The sequence below is a fragment of the Bombina bombina genome, chromosome 4, assembly GCF_027579735.1.
Source record: "Bombina bombina isolate aBomBom1 chromosome 4, aBomBom1.pri, whole genome shotgun sequence".
In the NCBI taxonomy this organism is placed as follows: domain Eukaryota; kingdom Metazoa; phylum Chordata; class Amphibia; order Anura; family Bombinatoridae; genus Bombina; species Bombina bombina.
Genome location: NC_069502.1, coordinates 1,169,306,751 through 1,169,334,206, shown reverse-complemented (window position 1 = coordinate 1,169,334,206; position 27,456 = coordinate 1,169,306,751). Strand labels below are relative to the sequence as shown.

The 27,456-nt window shown below is 37.2% G+C and overlaps 1 protein-coding gene across 1 annotated transcript in view; it reads right to left on the bottom strand.

Annotated features, from left to right (window-relative positions):
- Window positions 1–5,136: 5,136 nt before the first annotated feature.
- LOC128658136 (calpain-13-like) overlaps window positions 5,137–27,456 on the bottom strand; it is a 281,469-nt gene continuing 259,149 nt past the window's right edge. The window contains exons 23-25 of the mRNA XM_053712636.1: window positions 23,087–23,142; window positions 9,847–9,891; window positions 5,137–5,358 (exon numbers count right to left, since the gene is read on the bottom strand). Of these exons, the coding sequence (XP_053568611.1) occupies window positions 9,865–9,891; window positions 23,087–23,142 (83 nt within the window). The 3' untranslated portion in view covers window positions 5,137–5,358; window positions 9,847–9,864. The remainder of the gene's footprint in view (window positions 5,359–9,846; window positions 9,892–23,086; window positions 23,143–27,456) is intronic.

Below are 27,456 nucleotides of genomic sequence, written 5' to 3'. Positions count from 1 at the left end.
TTGTATTTTTTTCTACAGGTAAAAGAGCTGATATCTTTGGGGCAATGCTCCACAAAAGGACCTTTTAAGGGCCATTGGTAGTTTATTGTAGGCTAGGGATTTTTATTATGTTGGGGGCATTTTATTTTAAAAGGGCTATTAGATTAGGTGTAAAAAAAATTATTTTTGATAATTCGGTTTGTTATTTTTCATAATTTAGTGTTTGTTTTTCTTGATAACTTAGTGGGGTTTTTTTGTACTTTAGGAATTTGTTATAATGTTTAATTCTATATTTAAATCATTTTAGTAGGGTTAGGTTTATTAATATATAATTTAGTTTATTTAATTGGTAGTTTAATTTAATATTAGGATAATAGTTAGGCTAGCTTAATTAATAGTTTAAATTTAGTTTATTTTAATTCTACAAGTAAGTTTTAATTTATTTGAAGATAGGGATGTTGTAATTTTAATTTAATGTTAAGTGGTTGTTAGGTTTAGGGGTTAATATCTTAATTTAGTTTTTTGCAATGTGGGGGGCTGACAGTTTAGGGGTTAATAGGTTTAGTTAGTGGTGGTGATGTGGGAAGCCAGAGGTTTAGGGGTTAATAAGTTTATTTAGGTTGCAGCGGTATCGGGGAGCAGCAGGATAGGGGTTAATAACTTTATTTATGTTGTGGCGGGGTCGGGGAGTGGAGGGATAGGGGTTAATAAGTTTATTTAGGTTGTGGCGGTGTCAGGGAGCAGCAGGATAGGGGTTAATAACTTTATTTATGTTGTGGCGGGGTCGGGGAGTGGAGGGATAGGGGTTAATACGTTTATTTAGGTTGTGGCGGTGTCAGGGAGCGGCGGGATAGGGGTTAAACATTTTAGTATAGTTGCGGCGTTTAGTGAAATTATATAAATAAAGTTGGGAAAAAGCCGAATAGATGTGAGATCGATGACTGCTAGTTAACAACAGTCCGATGCTCAACGCCCTGTACTTGGTGCGCATGTTTATGACGGCTTTTTCTATAAATAAGGAGACCGTATTAAGATCCACGGCCACAATGTTTGGCGATGTTAGGTGAGCGTATTGATGCCGGCGAATGCAACATAGTTGACGCTTTGATAGATATCCCCCTAAATGTTTTAGTATTGTAAAAAAATAGTTAAATGTGAATAACTTTTGGTATGTTTTTTCAAATGTAATAAAATTTTAAGAAAATGTTTGAATAGATAGATTAATGTATTGTGGGAAGTTTGGGGGAAATTGGTTAAGATCTAAGTTTAATTTTGTGCGTTAAGCCACATTAAGCTCCCCAAAAAACAAGCTTAATGTCACTCATTTGCCTTGTGTTACACCAAAATCCATGAAACTTCTGGGATAGGTTTGGATAGTGACAAACTGAGTTTGTGCCAAGTTTCAAGGCAAATGATTGAGGTTTAGGTGAATTTTGGTACATTAAGCTCTTTTTACATTAAGCTGCTCCCATTAAATGTTTTAGGATTGTAAAAAAATAGTTAAATGCAAATAACTTTTGAAATGTTTTATCAAATGTCCTGAAATTTTCAGAATATGTTTGAATACAGTGGATTTGCATAATCAACAAATGAATGATAAAAAGACAATGTGATAGCACTTAGTCTGACCTTCAAATGAGTAGCAGATTTTTTTTCTGACAAATGTCAAAGTAATGTCTATTTACACTCCCACTGCATCATGTGACAGCCATCAGCCAATCACAAATGCATATACGTATATTCTGTGAAGTTTTACACATGCTCAGTAGGAGCTGGTGACTCAAAAGTGTAAATATAAAGGACTCTGGACATTTTGTTAATGGAAGTAAATTGAAAAGTTGTTTAAAATGGTTGCTCTATCTGAATCATGAAAGTTTAATTTTAACTTGAGTGTCCCTTTAAAAAACTACTGAGATAAGGGGCAGTCTGCAGGAGCTTAGATATAAGTAATCATAAAGGCAAAAAGTGTATTAATATAATAGTGTTGGTTATGAAAAATGGAGAGTTGGTAATATAGGGATTATCTATCTATCTTTTTAAACAATAAAACACTAAAACAGTCTACTGTTCCTTTAAACAAATAGAGATACCTCCTGCTGAACTCAGGAACAATATCAGAATGATAGAAACAATTCCAGACTATTAAAAGCTCCCAGTTTTCCTTTTTTGGACAAAAACGGCTTTTTGTTCTGCTGATGTGTGTCACCATCCACCTGCCGTGGTGTAGGAGCCTTCGATATTGGCCAGTGAGCTATCTGTTTTTTGGGATGAGCACTACACAATGGTCTAAATTCAATGAAACTCTAAAACTCTCAATATCTCAGGGGGACAACTCAAAAAAACATCACAAGTTGAAAATTGCGGAATTAAGATGTGATCCCTCTTCCCTTCATATCCATGAGTTGTGAGTTACTCTCTATTATATAAGAAAGATCTACATCTATCTTGTAACAATTCCCCTCTTAAAAAAAACACTAGAAAAACCCTAACGCTAAGCCCCAAATAGGTACTCACGGTTCCTGAAGTTCGGCAGAGAAGGTCTTCTTCCAGGCGGATCCATCATCTTCTATATTCATCCACAGCAAAGGCAGAGCAGAGTGGATATGCAGAGCTGTCTTCCCAGATGTGGCGATCCTCAGCAGTGGTGCCCCTCGGTGGCGTGGAGGCTCCTCTTCATTCGATCGTCCGCCACACACTGAAGATTGAATGCAAGGTACCCCATATTTATTGGGGTATCTTGCATTCCTATTGGCTGATATTTTAAAATCAGCCAATAGGATGAGAGCTGAGGAAATCTTATTGGCTGATTTGAACAGCCAATAAGATTTCAGTAGCTCTCATCCTATTGACCGATTTAAAAATTTCAGGCAATAGGAATGCAAGGTACCCCAAATTGATTGTGGTACCTTGCATTCAATCTTCAGACTATGAGGGACATCGGATGACCTCCATGCCACGAGGAATGCCTCTGCTGCCACCGCCGATGCCTGCCACCGAGGACCGCTGCCATTGAGGACCGCCGCTGAGGATCCAGGCATTGGGAAAACAGCTCCGTGCCAGGTGCGAAGCTGTGATGATGAATCCGTCTGGAAGAAGACCTCCGCTAGACTTCAGGTACATTGAGTACCTATTTGGGGCTTAGGTTTAGGCTTTTTTATTTTAATTTTTGGGGTGTTTTTTTTAGATTAGGGTTTTTTGGGGATTGAAAAAGAGCTGATTGCCCTTTTAAGCAGGGATTTAGTATTTTTTAGAGGTAAAAAAGCTGTTTAACTTAGGGCAATGTCCTACAAAAGACCCTTTTAAGAGCTATTGGTAGTTTAGTATTAGTTTAGGGGGTGTTTTTATTTAGGGAGGATTTTTTATTTTTATAGGGGTATTAATTTAGGTTTACATTTTTTATTTTGAATACTTTTGTTTATTTTTTTCTGTAATTTTTTTACTTTGTATTTTTTGTAATTTTAGCTTGGGGGTTGTAGTTTTTAAACATAGAATGCCCTCTGGGCAGGCTTATCGCCTAACTAACTATAATTATCTTCTCAGTGAGAGTGGAAGATATGTGTATTAAAATTATATTTTCCGTTGTTTTATCTAAGTATTTGCATTTGGGTATACAGAAAGAGATAAGATGAGGAGGCTTTTGTGTATAAAGAGAAAGATAAGGTGTCTTCCCTCATGCAAGTTCATCCCATTTAAATAGGTTGTTATTTCAATAAGTTAAATGATCTAATTTATAAACAAAAATAAACATAAAAGAGCAATTTCTCATACATTTAATATTCTACAGATGGTATACCATGTCAATGGAAATGCATTAAGGGGAAACATAACAAAACAGACATGTCAATATTTGACAATCACAAACACTTAAAGGGACAGTCAACACCAGAATATTTTTTTATTAAAAAGATAGATCATCCCTTTATTATCCATTCCCCAGTTTTGCATAACTAACACAGTCATATTAATATATTTTTTACCTCTGTAAATACCTTGTATCTAAGCCTCTGCAAACTCCCCCTTATTTCAGTTCTTTTTGACAGACTTGCATTTTAGCCAATCAGTGTTGACTCCTAGGTAACTTCACTTGCGTGAGCTCAATGTTATCTATATGACGCACATGAACTAATGCCATATAGTGGTGAAAAACTGTCAAAATGTATTTAGATTAGAGAAGGCGTTCAAGGTCTAAGAAATCAGTATATGAGCCTACCTAGATTTAACTTTTAACTAAGAATATCAAGAGAAAAAGCAAAATTGGTGATAAAAGTAAATTGGAAAGTTGTTTAAAATTGCATGCCCTATCTGAATCATGGAAGTTTATTTTGGACTTGACTGTCCCTTTAAATAAATGCTTTATTGGTTAAAACAGTTTAGCTTTACAAATAGACCAGTCAATTATATTCAATATATTTTATTGTATTTAATCAACATATTTCCAAAAAAAAAAACACTGAAAGTAACAAAAAATAAAAAATTGTCAGATTTTTACATTGAATTAATAATATTTCCATTCTGAAAAAATAATTTAAAAAACATTTAATTTTTAAGTAATCAATGTATCTGCTGTGTCATTAAATAATAAAACAAATGTTTGTATTGATATTCAACAGATTCAATGTAACATTTTTAATAAATTATACATTTACGTAGAAAGAATGTCACATTTGAGTATTTAATGTAGCATCTTATTAGCAAATAAAAATACACACAATTGATATAGTAAAAAATAACAATTATTTCCAAACATCTGACTTTGTTTTAGAATAAGGAAATTCAGTCAACAGTGGTTACTGTTAAAAAGTATACAGATTTATTCACTTATACCTAATAATTAATAGCACAAAAAACTAAAAATATATTTCTTCATTTTTTTAAATTAGACACCAAGAAACTAAATCGATAAATTGGCATTTATTAATTATTTACAATTTTTTTTTTTAATTTGTAACAAACGTTTTATAAAACAAACAACTTTGATCAACAATTGTTATTTTAAAAAAATGCACCAAAATATTTGTAAATACCAAATAGTTAATTAAATTTGACATATAATATTGTATCTTAATGTACTGAAATGAAATTATATTTTTTTAAAATGTAAATAGTATATGGTACATTTTTACATTAATGATTAAAATATGTCTTGATAGTCTCGCTTCTTCACTAATTTTAAGTAATAATAATTTTACTCCAATATTTTTACTTATATCATTTTTGAAGTCAACTTCTCTTATGTTCAGTAAAAAGCTTGAGTGTCAAATAGAGCAAAATTCAAAATAAAATATTTCACATTATTTTACAAAATTCTGTATATTTTGTTGTATATGGATGAATTGGTAATCAGGCGACAGTTTCTTTGGGTCCACGAGAATAAATGCACTGAAAAAGTATATAAAAAGACAGCAAATTAATATATAACAAATGTGACTATTTTTAAACATGATAGAGGATATCTATCTACATAGCTCATTTTCAGTAAAGCAAAAATATGGTGATTGTAAAAAAAATTAAATGTAAAATGTAAGGACTTTTAAAAGGACAGTGTTCTGTAAAAATGTATTTTCTTCAATGTGTTCCCAGTGAAACATTTTAATTCCTCATGGATAAATAACTGGATAAAAGGCAGGGAGTAATGAGTAGTAGTAAACGGATCATACTCAGATTGGGCAAAGGTAATCAGTGAAGTCCCCCAGGGATTAGTAATGGACCCTGTTCTTTTTAATATTTTTATTAATTACTTGGAGCAAGGATTAAAGAGCAACATCTCTATTTTTGCAGATGATACAAAGTTGTGTAAGGTCATTAGGTCAGAGCAGGATGACATTGCTTTACAAGGCGATCTGCAAAAATTAGAAGAATGGGCAGGTAAATGGAAAATGAGATTTAATACTGAAAAATGCAAGCTTCTACAGTAAAAAAAAAAGCAAGCAAGCTATTATTTAAATGGGACTAGACTTAGCCAGACCGAGGAGGAAAGGGATTTGGGAGTATTAATAGATAACAAGCTAAAGATGGGTGCACAATGCAGGGCAGTGGCTTCTAAGGCTAAGATACTAGCATGTATCAAAAGAGGCATTGATGCAAGGGAGGAAAGCATAGTTCTGTCACTATATAAATCTATGGTAAGACCTCACCTTGAGTATGGAGTGCAGTTCTGGGGACCGATCTCAAAAAAAGACATTGCAGACTTAGATAAAGTTTAGAGAAGGGCCACAAAGCTAATAAGGGGAATGGATAATTTAAGCTATGAGGAGAGGTTAGCCAAACTGGGTCTGTTTTCTATAGAGAAAAGACACTTGAGAGCTGACATAATTACTTTATATATTCAAGGCCCATATACAGAGATGCCAGAAGCTGTGTTTATTCCAAGAAAATTGTTTGTGTCAAGAGGTCACAATTTTAGGCTGGAGGAAAGGAGATTTAATCTCCAGCAACATAAAAGTTTTTTCATTGTAAGATCAATTAACACATGGAACTCATTATCTAAGGAGGTAGTAAATGCCCAATACCTTAGATACATTTAAAAATGGTTTAGTTACATTTCTGGCTATGAACAGAATTCAGGATATGATTGCTCACCTTTTTAATGGGATTCATTTAGGCTCAACTGCAGCATTTTTGTAAGTATATTAAGATTTGTATAGGTTGAACTCAATGGGCTTTTGTCTTTTTCAATCACATCTACTATGTTACTTTGTTACTATGTATTGCTAACGTGTTTTAAATTGTTTACAAATAGTGCCTTTATATTGTCATTTGTAATATTTACTTTTGTGTGTTGAATTCCCATCTAAAATGTAAATTTATGTACAGCAGTAATGCCTATAGCTATGCAAGCATGTGGGGGTAGGAGAGATATGTACTAAAATGTTAATTTATTTACTACAGTAATGCCTATCGCTATGTAAGCAAGTGGGGGTAGGAGAGATATGCACTAAAATTTTAATTTATGTACAGCAGTAATGCCTCTAGCTATGTAAGCACATGGGGTAGGAGAGATATGTACTAAAATGTTAATTTATGAACAACAGTAATGCCTATAGCTATGTAAGCAAGTGGGGGTAGGAAAGATATGTACTAAATGTTAATTTATGTACAGCAGCAGTGGCGTATTTAGGTTTTGTGCTGCTCTAGGCACTCAAAATTCTGCTGCCCCCCCAAAAGTTTTAGGCCTTTTTTCCCCTTAATTTTTTTATTGGGTCAGTGTGTAAAATGTTTTTTGTTTGTTTTTTCATAGCAATTCAAAAGAAAATGGCCTAGCAAAACACTTGCATACAGGTGGTTTGAATTGCATTAATCTCATACCATTTTATCCCTAAGAGAAGGGAGAGAAAAGAAGGGCAGGGGAGAAAATGGAGGGAAAGGAAAGAAGGAAGGGAGGGAGAGAGAGAGAATAGAAAAGGGGAGAGGGAGAGGAGAAAAGGGGGAGGGAAAGAAGGGAGGGAAAGAAAGGAGTGAAAGAAGGGAGCAAGGGAGGAATTTGAGAGAAAGAAGAGAGGGAGGGAGGGAGGGAGGGAGGGAGGGAGGGAAAGAAGGAAGGGAGGGAAAGAAATAAGGGAGGTAATTGAGGGAGGAAGGAAGTTGAGGGAGGAAAGGAGGGAGAAAGGGAAAGAAAGGAGAGGGAAAGGGAGGGAAAGAAGAATACACTTTTAAACAATCACTGCCCTTCACATGCAACAACATACAGTAATTACCATCATTCAAGTAATAAAACTATTCAAGTGTCCGTTTACTATTTACTCCATGGGTTCATGAATGCAGAGAAAGCTATTAGTAGCTAACATACATTAGTGCTGACAGTTTATGATAAAACATCACAAGCTTATCCAAGCAGTGCACAGACGCATCCAGTCTGTTAGTTACTAAGACCTGCAATAAGCACTGCGCTGCAGACCCACCACAGCTAACAAGGGGAGGCAGCATATCGGCACAAGGTCTTCTCCTCCAGCCTCACCTTATAAGCATATCCCAGGGCAACGGTTTAAATGAGCACTGCCTGTGAAGAGCGACCTTAATAAGCGCACGTGCCTTGTCTTCGCTGTAAAAGCCTGCACTTTATCGATCACTGTACTGTATGCTGACTTTTAAAGAGAGGATAGGGCAGATGTGCTGCCCCTCCAAAATCTGCTGCCCTAGGCCTTGTTGAACTAGGCCATAATACGCCTATGTAAGCAAGTGGGGGTAGGAAAGATATGTACTAAAATATGAATTTTCAGTTGCTTTTTTGTGTATTAAGACAGCAATAAAAAAGTCCTCTGCATATAAAGAGTAAGATTATATCAGTTGTTCTGCAGTCTCTGCGAGCTCAGATCATTTAGGACTAGATTACCAGTTGGGCTTACGGTTACGTACAAGTGTTATAGGCTTTTTTCATGCAAAATCAGCCTATTGCGATTTTTCCAAACCAAAAAGAGCCAACAAAACTACAGCTGCTTGGCTGTAATTGAGGCTGTAGTTATATGTAAGCTATAGCACTATAATATTCCGTGCTAATACTTTTTTTTGCACTTGTACGTCCTTTAAGTGTTGGGAGATTTTTTTTAAACATTATTTTCTGTCATATCCCTAAAATCACAGTTTTGCATGTGGACAAATTAGAATAAATTGGTCTTTTTATGTAAAGTATATGGCTAAAATCTCCTTTTTTTCTATACAGTATTTTTGTATTTATTGAAAAATAAGTCCGAGTTCTCAGATACAGGTAGATTACAAGTTTTGCGTTTGTGTTTTAATGCTGAAAAAATGGTATTTTCAGCGTTAAAACAGCAACGCAGCCATTACGAGTCTTGTCGGTATAGCTGTACCGCAAGCCTTTTAGCCTGTAACGCAACGTCAGTCCCGCACTTGAAAAAATGACGTTTTTTTTATGGGATTCCCATAGCGCTGCCATTACGAGTTTTGCGGTGAGGCTAAAAAACTTGCGTTACACCCTATACGGACAAGTTCCGTACCGCCATCTGAGAGCAGTAGTTATGAGTTTTACGCAACAAAACTGTTACATAAAACTCATAACTAAAGTGTTACAAAGTACACTAACACCCATAAACTACCTATTAACCCCTAAACTGAGGCCCACCCGCATCGCAAACACTATATTAAAGTTATTAACTCCTAATCTGCCGCTTCCAACATCGCCACCACTAATAAAATTTATTGACCCCTATTCCGCCACTCCCCAACATCGCCGCCACTAATAAAATTTATTGACCCCTATTCCGCCACTCCCCAAAATCGTCACCACTATGGTAAAGTCCCCTATTCCCCTGCACCCCAACATTGCCCACACTATAATAAATAAAACCTCCAGCCCCCCACATCGCCAAAAACTAAATTAAACTATTATCCCCTAAACCTAACAACCCCCTAACTTTAAATTAAAATTACAAGATCCCTATCTTAACATAAATAAAAACTTACCTGTGAAATTAAAAAAAACTAAGTTTATACTATAATCAGCCAATAGGAATGAAAGCTGCTTAAATCCTATTGGCTGATTTTTAACGCTGAAATGACCATATTTTCAGCATTAAAACAGGAACCCACAACTCATAATCTACCTAATAGTTAGCAACAGCTTTTTAAAGAAAATTTCATATAAGATGAAAATAGATTCAAATTTAGTAATATCGAGTCACAAATATGTATCTCACAATTCTCATAGAATATGATAAATTGGTGATTCAATGCTTCCAGTTAGTAAATAAGGATGTGCAATAATTCATAATTTTCTAGGGAAATAAATGGCAAACATGTATCTTGTCTGCAGCTTTTGGCTGATTGATTGCTGTAAAAGTTATACACACAAATACATTTGCAAATTCTCTAATCTATTGTTAAGAAAATACATATAAATGTATTACAACTTACCAGTCATTATCCTTGATGTCAACTTGACATGATAATCTGCATCCACTGAAATACAGCATAAACCATTATATAGTTAAAAATAATAAAATAATTCAATTAGTTTCATTTCTTGCAGTCATGTAAAAAATTATTTTTTATATGGCCACGAACATTGGTTTGTTGCTGAGCGGAGATTAATACACTTATGTTATTACAAAAGATGGTTTAATTCTACAATAGTTAGATTTTTCAATACCCACTCAATACTAACAGTTTGGATATCAAATGCATCAGTGGAATTTGGAAGGTTACGTTGGAATATCAGATTCATGATCATGTAATTTTTTTATACTTTTGTTGATATTATTGATTGATTCTAACTACTGAGATATTGAATGTACTTAGTGTCCGTCTCTAATAATTACTTAATGCAATTAACACAAATGCCTCATAAGAATAAACTGACTAAAGGTCGTTACACGGTGAACATTATATGCAAAAATACAGTTATAGAAAAACAAAATTTGCTAAAATAACTACTCTTATAATAACATACTGTATGAGATTGCCTTTAAGATGTTCTATATTTTATTTAATTTTTGATTACATTGAAAATAAAATTTAGCAATACATTTTATACTTTTTTCTTTATCAATAAGTATTTGCAACCTATTTTTGAAGAAATTAACATCTGAAATCTTCTTAAAAGGACAATGTACCTCAGGCAAGCAACTGATAAGTTTAATGTACTGTATTCAGTACATTAGGAACACACTTTCAGCTATTAAAATTTTCAGCTGGGGGGTTGGAGCTAGCCGTAACATAGAGAAGTCACATTTCATCTGAGCTCCGTAGTTCAAGTTCAAATTTTTTATTTCAAAGGCTGTTATGAATCTTATTATTCATACCGCCTACTGTTTTTTCTCTACCACCCACTGGAACCTCGGATAGACCGGCACCTAAAATCCAAATCCCTTAAAAAGAGAAAATACTTGTCGGTGTAACCGGACTGATTTGGCGCCAATTTGAACTCCCACGTCACAATACAGCGCTTTCCATCAGAGCACCATACTTCCTTTATGGGTATCTTATCCTTCCTGAACTGTGGCGAAGAGTGAGATCTTACAACTCTACCTTATAACTCTTCACCAGGATAATGTAGTAGAACTTAGCCTGGTACTCATAACACTGACTTCACCCTACCTGGCAATCGAAGCACCTACATAGAGATCCGGCATATGAGAGGCCTGCAGACTACCTGGTACGCTAGGCATTTTGACGGTAGACACTGGAGATCCGCTCTGATCACTGCAGGTACCGCTGTGTAGTGGAATGTCCCTACAGACACCTACAACCCAGGCTCCTATCAGGGTAATTAATGGAGGCTCCAGGACACGGTACCAACCTACAGTCACATACAATGCATCTGGAGAAAGTCTAAAGCAGACCTGCAGTTTATAAAAGCAGCACAGATGCCAGTGCTGGGTGAGTGTACTGTTCAATAACACACATTTTCTAAAAAAAAAAACTCACTCCCCAGCTACCATTATACATAGCTCTACAATCAGACTACCACCAACAGAACACAAGGTTTTGCCACTGAGGTATAATACAATTTGTTTTTTATAAATCTGTAACACCCTAATATCCTTACTAAGCAAGCCATATACCACCTTTAAGAAAAGAAGGTACCTTATTATTGCCGCAACTGATTCTGTATAGGAGTTGACTTCCTAACTCACCCAGGCTCTCAAGGCACTTGAAAAGCCAATTTGTTGCGCGGAGCTCTCTCCACGTGGCTATAAAGTTGCATTTTAGGCCCACAGGCTAGCAGGCCTTGCTCAATTATATAACAAAGCTCAACACTTCTTTTCTGGGATTCACAGTTATCTTCACCTAATCTAAGCCTCCTAATATTACGCTGATCAAAGAGTTAGTGTACCTAGTCTCTCTCCTCCCTTTCCTCTAGGCCCATTTTGCCCACGGGTTATACCCCATCTCCCTTTTTCCTACATCACCCTAGAGAAGCACCCCCCAGGAGACAGACAGTTACTTCAACAGTCCCTTAGATCTTCAATCAAGCAACTATCGCATAAGAGGTATAACTAGAACTAAGCAGACAACTCCATCTTCCAGAGGTTGCTTTCTCTCCCTCAGGAGGCTTATACCCTCATCATCTGATTAGCGCACTAATTCTCCTACCTCTGCTGTAACCCTGCACTCTATCTATTTTACATCACAACCTAGAAATGAAATGATGGGCTAACTGCGCTGCACAGGGGGTGCCGGACTTTCTCTTATTGTCTTTCCTATACACAAGGAAGAGTGTAGTGCTGTATGCCTGTAAAATACTAACACCTAAGGCAAATATCTTAACCATCACTATGGCTCATTCTCAAAAGAAAAAAACTAAAGCAATCTGATGTACCTAAAAGAACCGTAGCAGACCATTTTAACAGCAAAATTCAATATGATCAAGATGTTTCAGATGAAGACTCAAGGGAATCTACCTTTTTATCTTTCTCTCCCTCAGGAGGCTTATACCCTCATCATCTGATTAGCGCACTAATTCTCCTACCTCTGCTTTAACCCTGCACTCTATCTATTTTATATCACAACCTAGAAATTAAATGATGGGCTAACTCTGCTGCACAGGGGGTGCCGGACTTTCTCATATTGTCTTTCCTATACACAAGGAAGATTGTAGTGCTGTATGCCTGTAAAATACTAACACCTAAGACAAATATCGTAACCATCACCATGGCTCATTCTCAAAAGAAAAAACAAAAGCAATCTGATGTACTTAAAAGAACCATTTTAACAGCAAAATTCAATATGATCAAGACGTTTCAGATGAAGACTCAAGGGAACCTACCTTTTTATTTAAGGTTACACATAGATCTGACACCCAACATACCGACAGATCTTTCCCAGGGCATTCAACAATCTTAAACTCCATCAAAGTTCTCACTGATAAAATGGACTCTCACTACTCCTCTCTTAAACAGGATCTTAAGACTTCAGGTGCGGAGCTTAAAAGAGACATCTCATCCCTGGGAGACCACACTGAAACACTAGAGAGAAAGCATGAAGACCTTCATGTACATCACACCAATCTCCTTTCCTATACTCAATCTCTACAGACATGATCTCTGGAATCCAAAATGACCGACCTGGAAGACAGGTCACGCCGTAATAATATCAGGATCCCCGAGGAAGTAGGACCTGCAGAATTGCCTGGCTTCTTGATGGGGCTACTTAAGGAACTTCTTGGAACACTTCAAGACCAGGAATCACTTATAGACAGAGCTCAACGAGCTCTACATCCCAGGACTGCATAAGTACACCTTTAAGGAGAAAATACTTAGAGCCTAATTTCTTAACAAAAATTTGAAAGACCTCTATAAGACTATACAAATCTTTCTGGATCTCTCTTCTCACACCCTAGCAAAGAGACGCACCTTCCAACAAACCACACAATGCATCCGAAAACACATTGTAAAATACAGATGGGGCTTTCCTGTTAAATTATTCAATTCGAAGAACACTCCTGTGTTATCTCTGACCCAGAACAGGGCATGAAACTCCTGCTTTTGGAGGGCCTTCATTACGTTCCTCGACACAATTATGACCCAACAGATAATACAGACACTTTCAATGCCACAGCACCAGAATTGCAGCCACGGCCAAAACGACCTAACCAACAATCCAAAAGGAAAGAACCTACAGCCCACAATGAGGATGCTTAGAACAGACATAATCATCAGCACAGGAATAAGGACCAAACTGCCTAAAATGAAGATCTATGACCCTAGGTTACACCTTAACAGGACTCCTAAACCTACCCTGGACATTGTACCCTCCTTTTAAACCACCTAAACCTGCAAATCTAATAACTCATTTTAGAAGATTTCAGCTGTTTATAATCTGTTCCTGTTATACTGTTTAGGTTTACTTCAGACATATCTCCAACTTTGAACTATGCTTGGTGAGGACTACTGACCTCTCAAAAGTTCCTCCATCCATAGTGTCCAGCATATGGCTTGGGGACCAAGTATCCTTTTTGGAAGTTTTCAAAAGTGTATATATTGTTGTAGTTCTAAAGTTTAGCTTTATATTGACTTATATTTCAATACTTATAACCTAACACTAGACAATACACACATCTTACAAAAGACCCAGACTCTAACATTGACAAACATTAGAGACACATACATTTCTCACATTCCTCATCTAGAGGAAGACAGGAGAGGCTATTCACTTCGATACAGATATACACTCGTCAGACAATTACAACATTTAGCTCAAGTCTTATCCTATATGGAGAGCTGAGATAGAAATGCAAGTAAAACCCCTGCACATGTACTAATCTGCTCCCAATAAAACAGATAGAATAGATACAAAGAATATATAAAAAAGAATGTGTATATGTGCGCTAGACAGCTAAGGGGTTGAAAAATATTATATCAGACTGGTGTCTATATTAAATCCACCTGATGATATTGAAAATGAACACAAATTCAGAATGATGTAAAAGCTAGTATTTATTGCTAAGTAAAATTCTAAAATATTAAAAAGGGTATAACTAGCATAAATCTATTAAAAATATACAAATCAATGTTAAAAATGTTAAAAAATGTATCCTATAGATGAACGGTCATACTCATAAATATTAGTATCCACCTTATTTCTTGCACATTAAGAACTCAGCAATTTATAGTGCTTAGATAAGGTATATGTAAAGTCCTTAATATTTGTATCTTTATCGTAGGTATAGCAAACAAATACAAATGTTGTAGGCAAAATATGTGGACAAATTTGACCCAATAGATTGTAGCCAAATAGTTGGATAAGAGAGTACAGATTTATAAATGGCTTTATGAAGGGCTTTATAGCAGGTTGAATTATCCTCAAAAGAGTACCACACTATAACGGACTGCTACACCTCTGTGTGCCTACCTTGATTCAGTCTGGGAACTTTCTGGGTGTTTGGCTGGGCACAGGTATCTGTGCAGCTCCGTTTAGTTGGTTTTCCGGGTTGATGACGTCACTGTCTGTATACACTACTATGGGAAGTAGTTCCGTGACGTTTTCTTATATATTTACTCTGTGCAGAGTGTTAGTAAAATCCTTTTTGAGAGAAATTAAGTCCCTTTTAAATCCTATTCAATCCTTCGATTGGATATTGTGGCTTCAATGCCAGCAACTTCAATGTCAGCAACTTCTATTCATACCATCAACGCGTTTCGCCATTATACACTAACTTACAGGTCACTCAAACACATATCTCACCTTTACTCGAATTGTAAGCACACTCTATATACGATACAGATCATAATAATCCACCCCATCCACAGGATCGTGTTACTCTTTAGTTAGCAGATCTCATACTGCCTCACAGTTGCCAAGGTTTTGTTTATAATAAGTTTAATTTACCTGTTTTCCAGTTTTATATGTATTCTTATGATGTTACCTAACTTATGTCAATGTCAACCGTAACATTTCTTTTGAGTTAGTTAGATCTTGTTCCTATAAAAATACCTTGAACTTGATACCCCCACACACGCTAACTTCCATCCTTCTCCCCTAGCATACCTACAATCTACTTTCTAGCGGAAAGACCCCAGAACCCCCTCCCTATGACCTAGATAAATAGTACACACCAACTAAGAGATCTCTTATCTCTCACCCCACTTATCTATATAGACCTCCCAATACTGCCTACACATCAGTAATACTTAGAACTTGAACTATCTTTTTTTTTAATATCTTGTGCACTCTCATATACTTCTTACCTTTTATTTCTCCCGGAAGCTACTTCCCCCCCAATCCCTCATAAACTCTTATAACCTAAGCCCACCTATTTATGAACTTTTTCTATAGATAGAGGCATTTTTACTAATAAACTGTCAGCCTAGCTTCAGAGAACCCTTTTACACCCCTACCCCCTCCATTTATTTTTTTTATCCCTTCCCTACATCATGACGGACCTTCGCATTATGACACATAACGCCAAAGGCCTTAATTCCCTGACAAAACGCAGTCTCCTGATAAATCTCCTTCAACAATCTAGAGTTGATGTGGCATTTCTACAGGAAACTCACTGGCTATCCCATACAGATACTTCCCATACTTATAAAAGATCCCCAGTAATCATAAAAGCCTCTTATTTGACCAAATATAGAGGAGTAGGTATCCTTATTAGCGCCAACATTAAATATGAACCCATATACATTGAACTTGATCCCCAAGCACGCTTCATTGTTCTAATTTGCAAATTAGATGACAAACTTGTCACTTTAGTAAATGCGTATGCCCCAAAAACTAGGCAAATTAAGTTTCTGAGGAAGCTCTTGGAGTCAGTGTCAGTGGTAAAACTAGGTGAACTAATTTTTGGAGGTGACCTAAATTTAACTTGGGATCCAATAATAGATAGACTTGGCCACTCTAAAACAATCTACTCATTCTCTTTCTAAAGCCTTTCAAAAGCTCCTCAATACGACCTCTATGATGTCTGGAGAGCTCTCCACCCCTCAGACAAAGAGTTCACATTTTACTATTTCCCCCACAAATCCTATACTCGAATTGACTATCTGTTCTTAAGCTCACAAGCATTAGACCACATCTCTTATGCCAAAATATCCAATCTCTTGGTCAGACCATGATTCTCAATTAATCTCTATAGGTCCACACTTTAATACTCCATTACCACCTACTTGGCACCTCAAAGATTGGCTAATCACTCACCCTATCCGAAAATCAGAAATCCAAGAAACCATCACTGAATATCTAAGATTTAATGATACCTCGCAGACCTCGGTTGAGATACTTTGGGTTTCATTAAAAGCTTTCCTTAGAGGACATTTAAAGTGAATGTAAGTTTTTGCTTATTAATTGTTAACTTCTTGTTCCCAATGTTATATATATGAAAACCGCAATAATCTTATTTCAAAATAAATTATATTTATCGTTATTTTTATCTCTAAACTTATCTGCGTTCTATGCATTGAACTCCTCCCAACCGTCTTCTTCCTGGTTTTCACACAGCATCATTGTAATATCTACCACCCACTCAATGACGTCGCTTTCAATCGCGTTCACGATCCGGGCTCTCATTTGCACATGCGTTTACTTTTAGCATGACAATACGCGCATGCGTTCATCAATCAATATGCTGTAAACCTCGGCACCTCGTTTCACATTGCGCATGCATCAATGCTCCGTAACAAAATTATAACAAAGTATTCAATGAATGTTTCCATTCATTGAATACTTTGCGATCAAGGAGAACAATTCACTCCACTCGTAGACTACATTGAATACATTATTCCTTCGAGTTATTGCGAATGCGCTAATCGCGGATGCACATTGAGGTGGTAACGTCATCGGGTAGTTTGCGCATGCGCAGTAGATTTGCGTGACGTAGGTAACAACCGGCCTGACGCCCCGGGGAAAAGGAAAATAGTACTAAATAGAACTGTTAATCAACAAAATAATGTGGGACCATAATGTCGGGCGGAGGAATCGCCGATAACAATACAAGGCAAATTATTAAATATTTCTTTTTACAATTCGATGTTGCGATTTTGATGAATGAAACTCACTATTAATTTAGAAAATACATACTATGATGCAGAGCAAGTAGGTTGACTTTACATGCACTTTAATTAAAAATTTGGCCCAAATTCGAAAAATACAAGGTGCGTCACTCTCTACTTTAACATGTCAACTCAGATCCTTGAAAGAACAAATTCACACATCCTACTCCACTATCCTGAGTGATAAAATTTCTAAGGTCTCACAACAGATTAAAACATTAGAATTTCAGAAAACTCATGCTAATTTAGAGAGACTCAAACAGATATATTATTATAAAAGTAATAAAGCCACCTCCCTACTTGCCATAAAACTACAACACTGTACAGCACAATCCAAGATTCTCTCTTTCAGAAAACATAATAAACTAATCACCTCCCCCAGAGAGATAAACGATACATTTAAATCATACTATAACGCCCTTTATAACTTAGACCAAAACGCATCCACACATATATCCTCTCTAACAGACGTCCGCTCGTTCTTAGATGCTCTTAACTTACCCCAACTTCCAGAGGAAAATTTTCAACTCCTTATTACCCCTATCACCATAGAAGAGGTTCAGACTAGCATTAAAAACCTTAAACTTGGTAAATCCCTGGGACCTGATGGCTATACAGGTCGCTTTTATAAAATATTTCAGCCTTTGGTCTCCCCCATCCTTTGCAGAATGTTTAATGAAATAATGCGCAAAAGCTCTTTTAGCAAAGAATTTCTAGAAGCGTCAATAACTACTATTCTAAAGCCTGGGAAAGACCCTAAAGAATGTGTCAGCTACCACCCATCTCCTTAACCTAGACAATAAACTATGTGCCAAAATCATAGCCAATAGACTGTTTAAAATAATTCCTCTATTAGTTCACCCTGATCAAGTGGGCTTTATCCCTTTGAGAGAGGGCCAGATGCCTCTAGACGCATATTTTACATTCTCACCAAAGTCTCGAAAGAGAGAGTACCCCTCCTTGCTCTGTCCTTAGACGCTGAAAAAGCCTTTGACAGAGTAAGGTGGGAATACCTATTGGAGACCATGAAGGCATTTCACTATATTTGGAGAGATAAAAACCTAGAACGCCCAGACAGACCATTCAAAGAACAGTCACTAAGGGTGGCCTAGCTTCGCCTAACGTTATCCTTTACCATAACGCAGCTCGTCTCTCTCATTTAATGAGTTGGAACTGTACAGATCACTCTTCGCGCTGGCGTGAAATCGAGGGATCATCCCTACTGAAAGGCCTTGAACTAACTGACCTACCATGGATACCCACACTATTAAAAGGCCCTTGAGATTAACCACCCCATAATACTAGACATATTGCAGTTCTGGGATCAGATCAGACATGCCAATGAGATCTCCCCTCACCCTTCCCCTGTCCAGACAGTTGCAAGCTCTATCCATTGCCTCCAGTCTCTGACTTTTATGAACACAAGAGATTGATGTCACACCCCAGATTGTGCATTACTCTTCAAATACCGCCTAGCCATAGATTTGAAGCCTTCTGCTTCCTCTCCATTCTGAGATCATGGGGATTCCCAAACAGATCACACACCCTGGGAACAAAGATGGTCTCAAACATGAAGATTTAAAGGGACCCTCTCTTATCATTACAGCCTATTTTTAGATCTACAAAGCTGTCACAAAATTCCCCAGTATTGTGCTTGGGAGAGAGACCTGAATTTTGCTGCTGACACTGACTCTTGGTACAGAGCGATAGCATTCATCAAAAAATATTTACACTGTGCTACTCTCTGGGAACTACACTATAAAATACTGGTTAGATGGCACTTGGTTCCCTCTATCCTACATAACATCTTCAGTAACCACTCCCCCATGTGTTGGAGAGAATGCGATCAGATAGGTACCCCCTCCCACATGTGGTGGTTCTGTCCTAAGTTCAATCCTCTTTGGACACAACTCTTCGCCATCTTCGCTCAACTTAACATTAGAATTCCTTTCAGCCATAAAGCATTTTTACTTCATCTAGATCTGCCAAAAATGTCACCGGCATATAAAACTCTTATTATTTACTTACTAATGTCTACCAAATCAAAAATAGCCAGAGCTTGGAAATGCAAAACCCCCCATCCCTTTCACAAGTAATCTCCACGATAAAATATATGAAACAAATGGAATCTTACCCCCACTCAATACTAGACAAAATGGACTTCCATATAGAAACTTGGCTACCATGGACAGAAATATACCCTGACTGATAATTTAGATTTCTGTGGACAGAGAATCCTTCTCCCCCCTCCCCCCCTTTTTATTTATTTTTTCTCTGAAGCTCCACGTAATACTTATAGCACGCCTCTACCTTATCATCTCTCTAAGGGCTACACACATATTCATTCAATGAGAACGGTATACTCTAAGGTATAAAATCAGATAATGAGGACTAATTCTCCAATCATGGGCATCACCTCTTCAGAACCTCCTTTTTACAGTTAATATTTCTAGTTAATCATTTGAATATATTAGATTGTTATTTATCTTGGTGATGAACCCAATGTGACTCCCAGATAAGAGTTTACCTTTACTTATGGTTGAGCACCTACTACTATGTACTTATTGCAATTTTATCTGGGTATCCTTTATTATTATACTGTACTGTATACTTTATTATTATATTTTCTTTATGTCTCTAATTTCCTCAATAAAAGAAAAATATATATAAAAAAATTTTTTCAGCTGGTTAGTACCACATCCTAATACTCCTTAATAAAAACATAATGTAGGTAATCACTTGCTTACTCACTAGTTGAATATACATTTATTAACTTAGTTCAGCATGCAAATACATTTTTAGGGGACACTCTGATGAAGGGAAAAAATTTAATGTTGAAGTCTCCACTTATTCATTGGAAAATTTAAAAGGACATTGCCCTGTGTTATTTTCCCCTTTAATACTTTCCCAAAGATCTATTTAACCCTCTGGAATGTATTACATTGTTTACAAATAGCTAATTTACCTTTATTTTGTTATGTGAATTAGCTGCTTTTGCCCGCTGAAATTGCCACCTATTCTGAACATTTCAATATTGCAGTATTGGTCATCGAAAAGCTATGCAGACAAGAGACAACAGCAGAAATCAACCTTACAGACTGTGGGGTTGATTAAGGGCCCAGATTAGGGGCATATTTAGGTTTTGCGTTGCCCTAGGCCTTTTTTCCCCTTAATATTTTTTTGGGTCAGTGTGTAAAATGTTTTTTTTTTTTTCATTTTTTTTTTCCATAACAATTCAAAAGAAAATGGCTAGCAAAACACTTGCATACAGGTGGGTTAAATTGCATGCATCTCATTCAATTTTCTCCCTGGGAGAAGGTAGAGAAAAGAAGGGGAGGGGAGAAAAGGGAGGGAAAGGAAAGAAGGAAGGGAGGGAGGGAGAAGAGAAAAGTGGGTAGGGAGAGGAGAAAATGGGGGAGGGAAAGAAGGGAGGGAAAGAAAGTGATAGAAGGGAGCAAGGAAGGGAGTTGAGAGAAAGAAGGGAGGGAGGGAGGGAGGAAGGAAGGGAGGGAGTTGAGGGAGTGAGTGAGTTGAGGAAGGGAGGGAGGGAGAAAGGGAAAGAAGGGAGAGAGGAAGGGAGGGAAAGAAGAATACACTTTGAAAACTATCACTGCCCTTTACATGCAACAACATACAGTAATTACAATCATTCAAGTAATGAAACGTTTTAAGTGCTCGTTTACTATTTACTTAGTGGGTTCATGAATGCAGCGAAAGCTAGCTATTAGTAGCTAACATACATTAGCGCTGAGAGTTTACAATTAGACATCACAAGCTGATCTAAGCAGTGCACAGAGGCATCCAGTCTGTTAGTAACTAAGACCTGCAATAAGCACTGCGCTCGCAGATCCACCACAGCTGACAAGGGGAGGCAGCATATCGGCACAAGGTCTTCTCCAGCCTCACCTTGTAAGCATATCCCCGGGCAAGTTTCTCACCAAGAACGCTTCCACTGCAAAAATGCCGGCAGCTCTAAATGAAGCAACGCTTTAAAGGAGCACTGCCTGTGAAGAGCGACCTTAATCAGTGCACATGCCTTGTCTTCTCTGTAAAAGCCTGCACTTTATCGCTCACTGTACTGTGTGCTGGCTTTTAGAGTGAGGATAGGGCAGATGTGCGGCCCCTTCCAAATCTGCTGCCCTAGGCACCGGCCTTGTTGGCCTAGGCCCTAATACGCCCCTGGCCCAGATCATTTCAAACAGTGTTCCTGTATTCCTTTAATATATTTCTTATCAGCTGCTTGTCACTTTCCTTTAAGAATAAACAAATATATACAGTATATATATATATATATATATATATATATATATATATATATACACATACACACTCACTGCCCAAACATTTTCCGGGGGGTTATATCCAAGCCTTGACCTCATTACTGACTTTTATCCTAGACCTGAATCCTAATCCCTAATTTAACTCAATTGTAATGTCTCACTCTAATTCCAATTCCTAACTTAAACCTTATATTAGATCAAGATCACTGATCACAGCATTTTGATACAATTATGTCACATAGGCACTGGGATCTCTACCCATCACAGGTGAGACATAATATTTCAGCCTGATACTTTCTCTTCTAAAATATTCACTCCCAAATCAATTGCAATATATTTTCTGGGAACAAATAATCAGTGTTAATATTGACATACTAGTAATTAATGATGTATGGGGTATAGCAGCTACCCTATCCCAATTTGCACATGAACTTTGAGCTGGCAAGGTGCTGTATATACTTTGTTTGATACTAGTAATTAATGCCACTGGTTAGATCCATTTTAAAATGTGATATTTGCTTTCTGTGAGGTCCCTTGCAGAGTTCATAAATCTTAAAATCCCACTATAAGCCTTTTAATAAACCAAGTGAAATTAAGAAAAACAATGAAATAATTACAAAAAATGTATTCATTCCAGAGATTCTGTTCTTACCCCAACACAAAAAGCAGAGAAATTCCTAGATTCTCTAGATTAAAATAATTGAAATTTAAAGCATTAACTTTGCATTACCTCAATATGCTGCAAACCCTACTACCAGCCAGGTTATGCAGCAATGGATGAATGTGCCCCAGCAGCATTGTGCACTCTATATGCCCTCTATATGTACCCTCAGTTAGTATTGATGCAGCATTTCCTTACTCACAATCATAAATTGTTTTTTTAATTTTTAGTCTGTTTATTTTCTTAAAGGGACACTGAACCCAAATTTGTTCATTTGTAATTCAGAAAGAGCATGCAATTTTAATCAACTTTCTAATTTACTCCTATTATCAATTTTTCTTCGTTCTCTTGCTATAATTTTTTTTAAAAGAAGGCATCTAAGCTTTATTTTGTTTTCAGTACTCTGGACAGCACTTTTTTATTGGTGGATGAATTTATCCACCAATCAGCAAGGACAACCCAGGTTGTTCAACAAAAATGGGCCGGCATCTAAACTTACATTCTTGCATTTCAAATAAAGATACCAAGAGAATGAAAATAATTTGATAATAGGAGTAAATTCGAAATTTGATTGAAATTTCATGCTCAATCTGAATCATGAAATTAAATTTTTGGGTACAGTGTCCCTTTAAGCTTTACTTGTATAATCAAAAAACAATGTACACAAGCATCCAAAAGCTTGATTATGTTAGTATAAACTGTATAACGTGTCATTTTCTTACCTCTTCCCCACTCAGGTAAACCCCTTGACCATCTTTCGATAAGTTCTGAAACACTTCTGAAAATTAAAAAAAAAATGACTGAAATTTCTCCATAAAATAACCACCAGGATTGTTGCCTTTACCGTTTACATTATGAAAATAAAAAGTCCTGGCCACTCATATTAGGCAAACTCCACTAATATCAGGTATAAAAGAAGGACATGATGTTAAGGAATAGAAGCCAGCAACCACTGGTTTCTAACCTCACTGACCCCTAAGAGGTGGTGGATTAAAATCATGGACTGTGCCTAGAGGGGTGATTGACAACCCCTTTTCTTGACTGAGTGGTTGCACAAGAAAATCTTTGTATAATCTTAACTTCCATCAGGAGATGTAGCATTGCAGGGCCTGAGAACCTTGTAAGCCCATAGCTTCTTAAAACGGGGCCCATTGACTTTTCCATTGCCAAATAAATATATTGAGAGCATTTAAATATCCAGAGTAGAATACATGTGCATATAATATGCATTGAATATCATAAGAAGAAACCATCCCTAAATATTGTCATTTTCTAGGAGGTGGGGATGTGGACTTCAAAGGCCTTTAGATCCACAGAATTGTTTTCCAATAACTCATGAATCCCATTGTATTTGGGCTAAAATATTAGTAACTTCCACCAGTAAATCTAGATAAGTCTTTTTGCTAATACCAATAATATGAATACTAAATATCCTTTTAACACTCTTGCACAGAGGTAATTATATGTCTAAGTTTATCACTGCATATGATTTAGTTGATGGAGACAAATTGCTTTGATAGAGGTTTATAAATATTTTCCTTCTGCTTGTCTTAGCTGCTGTTATAAACACTACTTAAAGGGAATTTTTTTCTGTAAAATATACATTGCTCGGTTTGGTAAAATCATTTTATGTTTGTCACGTGGTAAAAGAAGGAAATTTGAATGAATAACATTTTTGAAAGGGGCATTATATCTGAATAATTGCATCCTATAATTAGTTAGAGCTTGTAATTTTAGCACTTGTGACCCTGCTGCTCTATGTATTTAAACCCAGTGAAGATGTTAAAACACATAGTTAAAGTACCACTCAGGAATATCATTTTTGGTGACCCAATCAACACTGGCAGTTGCACTGCTATGGTGGGATGTAAACATAAACACATTTTATCAGTGGTGTATTAACCAATGACTGAGCCTTTAGATATTTTGCCCAGTTACAGTCTTGTTTTAAAAAGAGAGTTTAGAGTTTCACCCACTATTGAAAGGCTGGTGTTCTATATTCAATAAACAATTATTTTAATAAGATGGCATTTAATGCCTAAAAGGTTGTATACATGTTTGGGAAATCAAAATGCTTTTGTTGGAGAGAATGTGGAGGGGTAGAAAGCAATAGTCAAGAGTGCTGGTGTTGTGCTATTATTTCAATAATATTAGAAAGAAATAGCTAAATCAACTTTCCAGATATTAGGAGCACACATTCGGCATTTTATGCTCACCGCTCACTTACAGACAGCGCTGGTATTACAGGTTTTTAAAAACCCAGCGAGCGGAGAGCAAAATTTAGCTCCACATCTCACTGTAATACCAGCGCTGCTTACGGTAGCGGTGAGCTGGCTAAACGTGCTTGTGCACGAGTTCCCCATAGGAATCAATGGGGCAGAGCTGGCTGAAAAAAACCAAACACCTGCAAATATATTATTAACCCCTAATCTGCCGCTATGGACACCGCCGCCACTTTCATAATATGTATGAACCCCTAATCTGCTGTCCCCAACATCGCCAACACGTACATTATATTTATTAACCCCTAATCTGCCGCCCCCAACCTTAAATATAATTTAAATAATTTGAAATAAAATAACTACAATTAACTAAATTATTCCTATTCAAAACTAAATACTTACCTATAAAATAAACCCTAACGCCTAGATTTAGAGTTCTGCGTTAGCCATCAAAACCAGTGTTAGGGGGTCCTAACTCTGGTTTTTACTGCCCGCTGGTATTTAGAGTCAGTCAGGAAAGGGTCTAACGCTCACTTTCCAGCCGCGACTCTTCCATACCGCAGATCCCCCTACGCCAATTGCGTATCCTATCTTTTCAATGGGATCTTTCTAACGCTGGTATTTAGAGTCTTGGCTGAAGTGATTGTTAGAACTCTAACGACAAGACTCCAGAGCAGAGAAAAGCCAGGAGTTAAGAGCTTTCTGGGCTAACGCCGGTTCATAAAGCTCTTAACTACTGTGCTCTAAAGTACACTAACACCCATAAACTACCTATGTACCCCTAAACCGAGGCCCCCCCCCACATCGCAGCCACTCTATTAAATTTTTTTAACCCCTAATCTGCCGACCGCACACACAGCCACCACCTACATTATCCCTATGTACCCCTAATCTGCTGCCCCTAACATCGCCGACCCCTACATAGGTAGCAGCGACGTTGGGGGGGGGGGGGCAGATTAAGGGTTAATAAATATTATGTAGGGGTCGGCGGTGTTAGGGGCAGCAGATTAGGGGTACATAGGGATAATGTAGGTTGCGGCGGTGTACGGAGCGGCAGATTAGGGGTTAAAAAAAATATGCAGGGGTCAGCGATAGCGGGGGCGGCAGATTAGGGGTTAATAAGTGTAAGGCTAGGGGTGTTTAGACTCGGGGTACATGTTAGTGTGTTAGGTGCAGACTTTGGAAGTGTTTCCCCATAGGAAACAATGGGGCTGCGTTAGGAGCTGAACGCTGCTTTTTTGCAGGTGTTAGGTTTTTTTTCAGCTCAAACTGCCCCATTGTTTCCTATGGGGGAATCGTGCACGAGCACGTTTTTGAAGCTGGCCGCGTCCGTAAGCACCGTTGGTATTTAGAGTTGCAGTGGCGGTAAATATGCCTGTACGCTCCCTTTTTGGAGCCTAACGCAGCCCTTCTGAGAACTCTAAATACCAGCCGGCTAGATTTAGAGTTCTGCGGCCAAAGGAGTGCGTTAGCTACACATGCTTTTTTCCCCCCGCACCTTTTAAATACCGCTGGTATTTAGAGTTCTCAGAAGGGCTGCGTTAGGCTCCAAAAAGGGAGCGTACAGGCATATTTACCGCCACTGCAACTCTAAATACCAGCGGTGCTTACGGTGGCGGCTAGCTTAAAAAACGTGCTCGTGCACGATTCCCCCATAGGAAACAATGGGGCAGTTTGAGCTGAAAAAAAACCTAACACCTGCAAAAAAGCAGCGTTCAGCTCCTAACGCAGCCCCATTGTTTCCTATGGGGAAACACTTCCTAAGTCTGCACCTAACACCCTAACATGAACCCTGAGTCTAAACACCTCTAACCTTACACTTATTAACCCCTAATCTGCCGCCCCCACTATTGCTGACCCCTGCATATTTTTATTAACCCCTAATCTGCCGCTCCGTACACCGCCGCAACCTACATTATAGCTATGTACCCCTAATCTGCTCCCCCTAACACCGCCGACCCCTATATTATATTTATTAACCCCTAATCTGCCGCCCCCAATGTCGCCGCCACCTACCTACAATTATTAACCCCTAATCTGCTGACCGGACCTCACCGCTACTATAATAAATGTATTAACCCCTAATCCGCCTCACTCCCGCCTCAAAAACCCTATAATAAATAGTATTAACCCCTAATCTGCCCTCCCTAACATCGCCGACACCTAACTTCAAGTATTAACCCCTAATCTGCCGACCGGACCTCGCTGCTACTCTAATAAATGTATTAACCCCTAAAGCTAAGTCTAAACCTAACCCTAACACCCCCCTAAGTTAAATATAATTTTATTCTAACTAAATAAAATAATTCTTATTAAATAAATTATTCCTATTTAAAGCTAAATACTTACCTGTAAAATAAACCTTAATATAGCTACAATATAAATAATAATTATATTGTAGCTATTATAGGATTTATATTTATTTTACAGGCAACTTTGTATTTATTTTAACCAGGTACAATAGCTATTAAATAGTTAATAACTATTTAATAGCTACCTAGTTAAAATAATGACAAAATTACCTGTAAAATAAATCCTAACCTAAGTTACAATTAAACCTAACACTACACTATCAATAAATTAATTAAATAAACTATCTACAATTATCTACAATTAAATCAACTAAACTAAATTACAAAAAAAACACACTAAATTACAAAAAATAAAAAAAGATTACAAGAATTTTAAACTAATTACACCTACTCTAAGCCCCCTAAAAAAATAACAAAGCCCCCCAAAATAAAAAAATGCCCTACCCTATTCTAAAATAAAAATTAAACAGCTCTTTTACCTTACCAGCCCTTAAAAGGGCCTTTTGCGGGGCATGCCCCAAAGAAAACAGCTCTTTTGCATTTAAATAAACATACAAT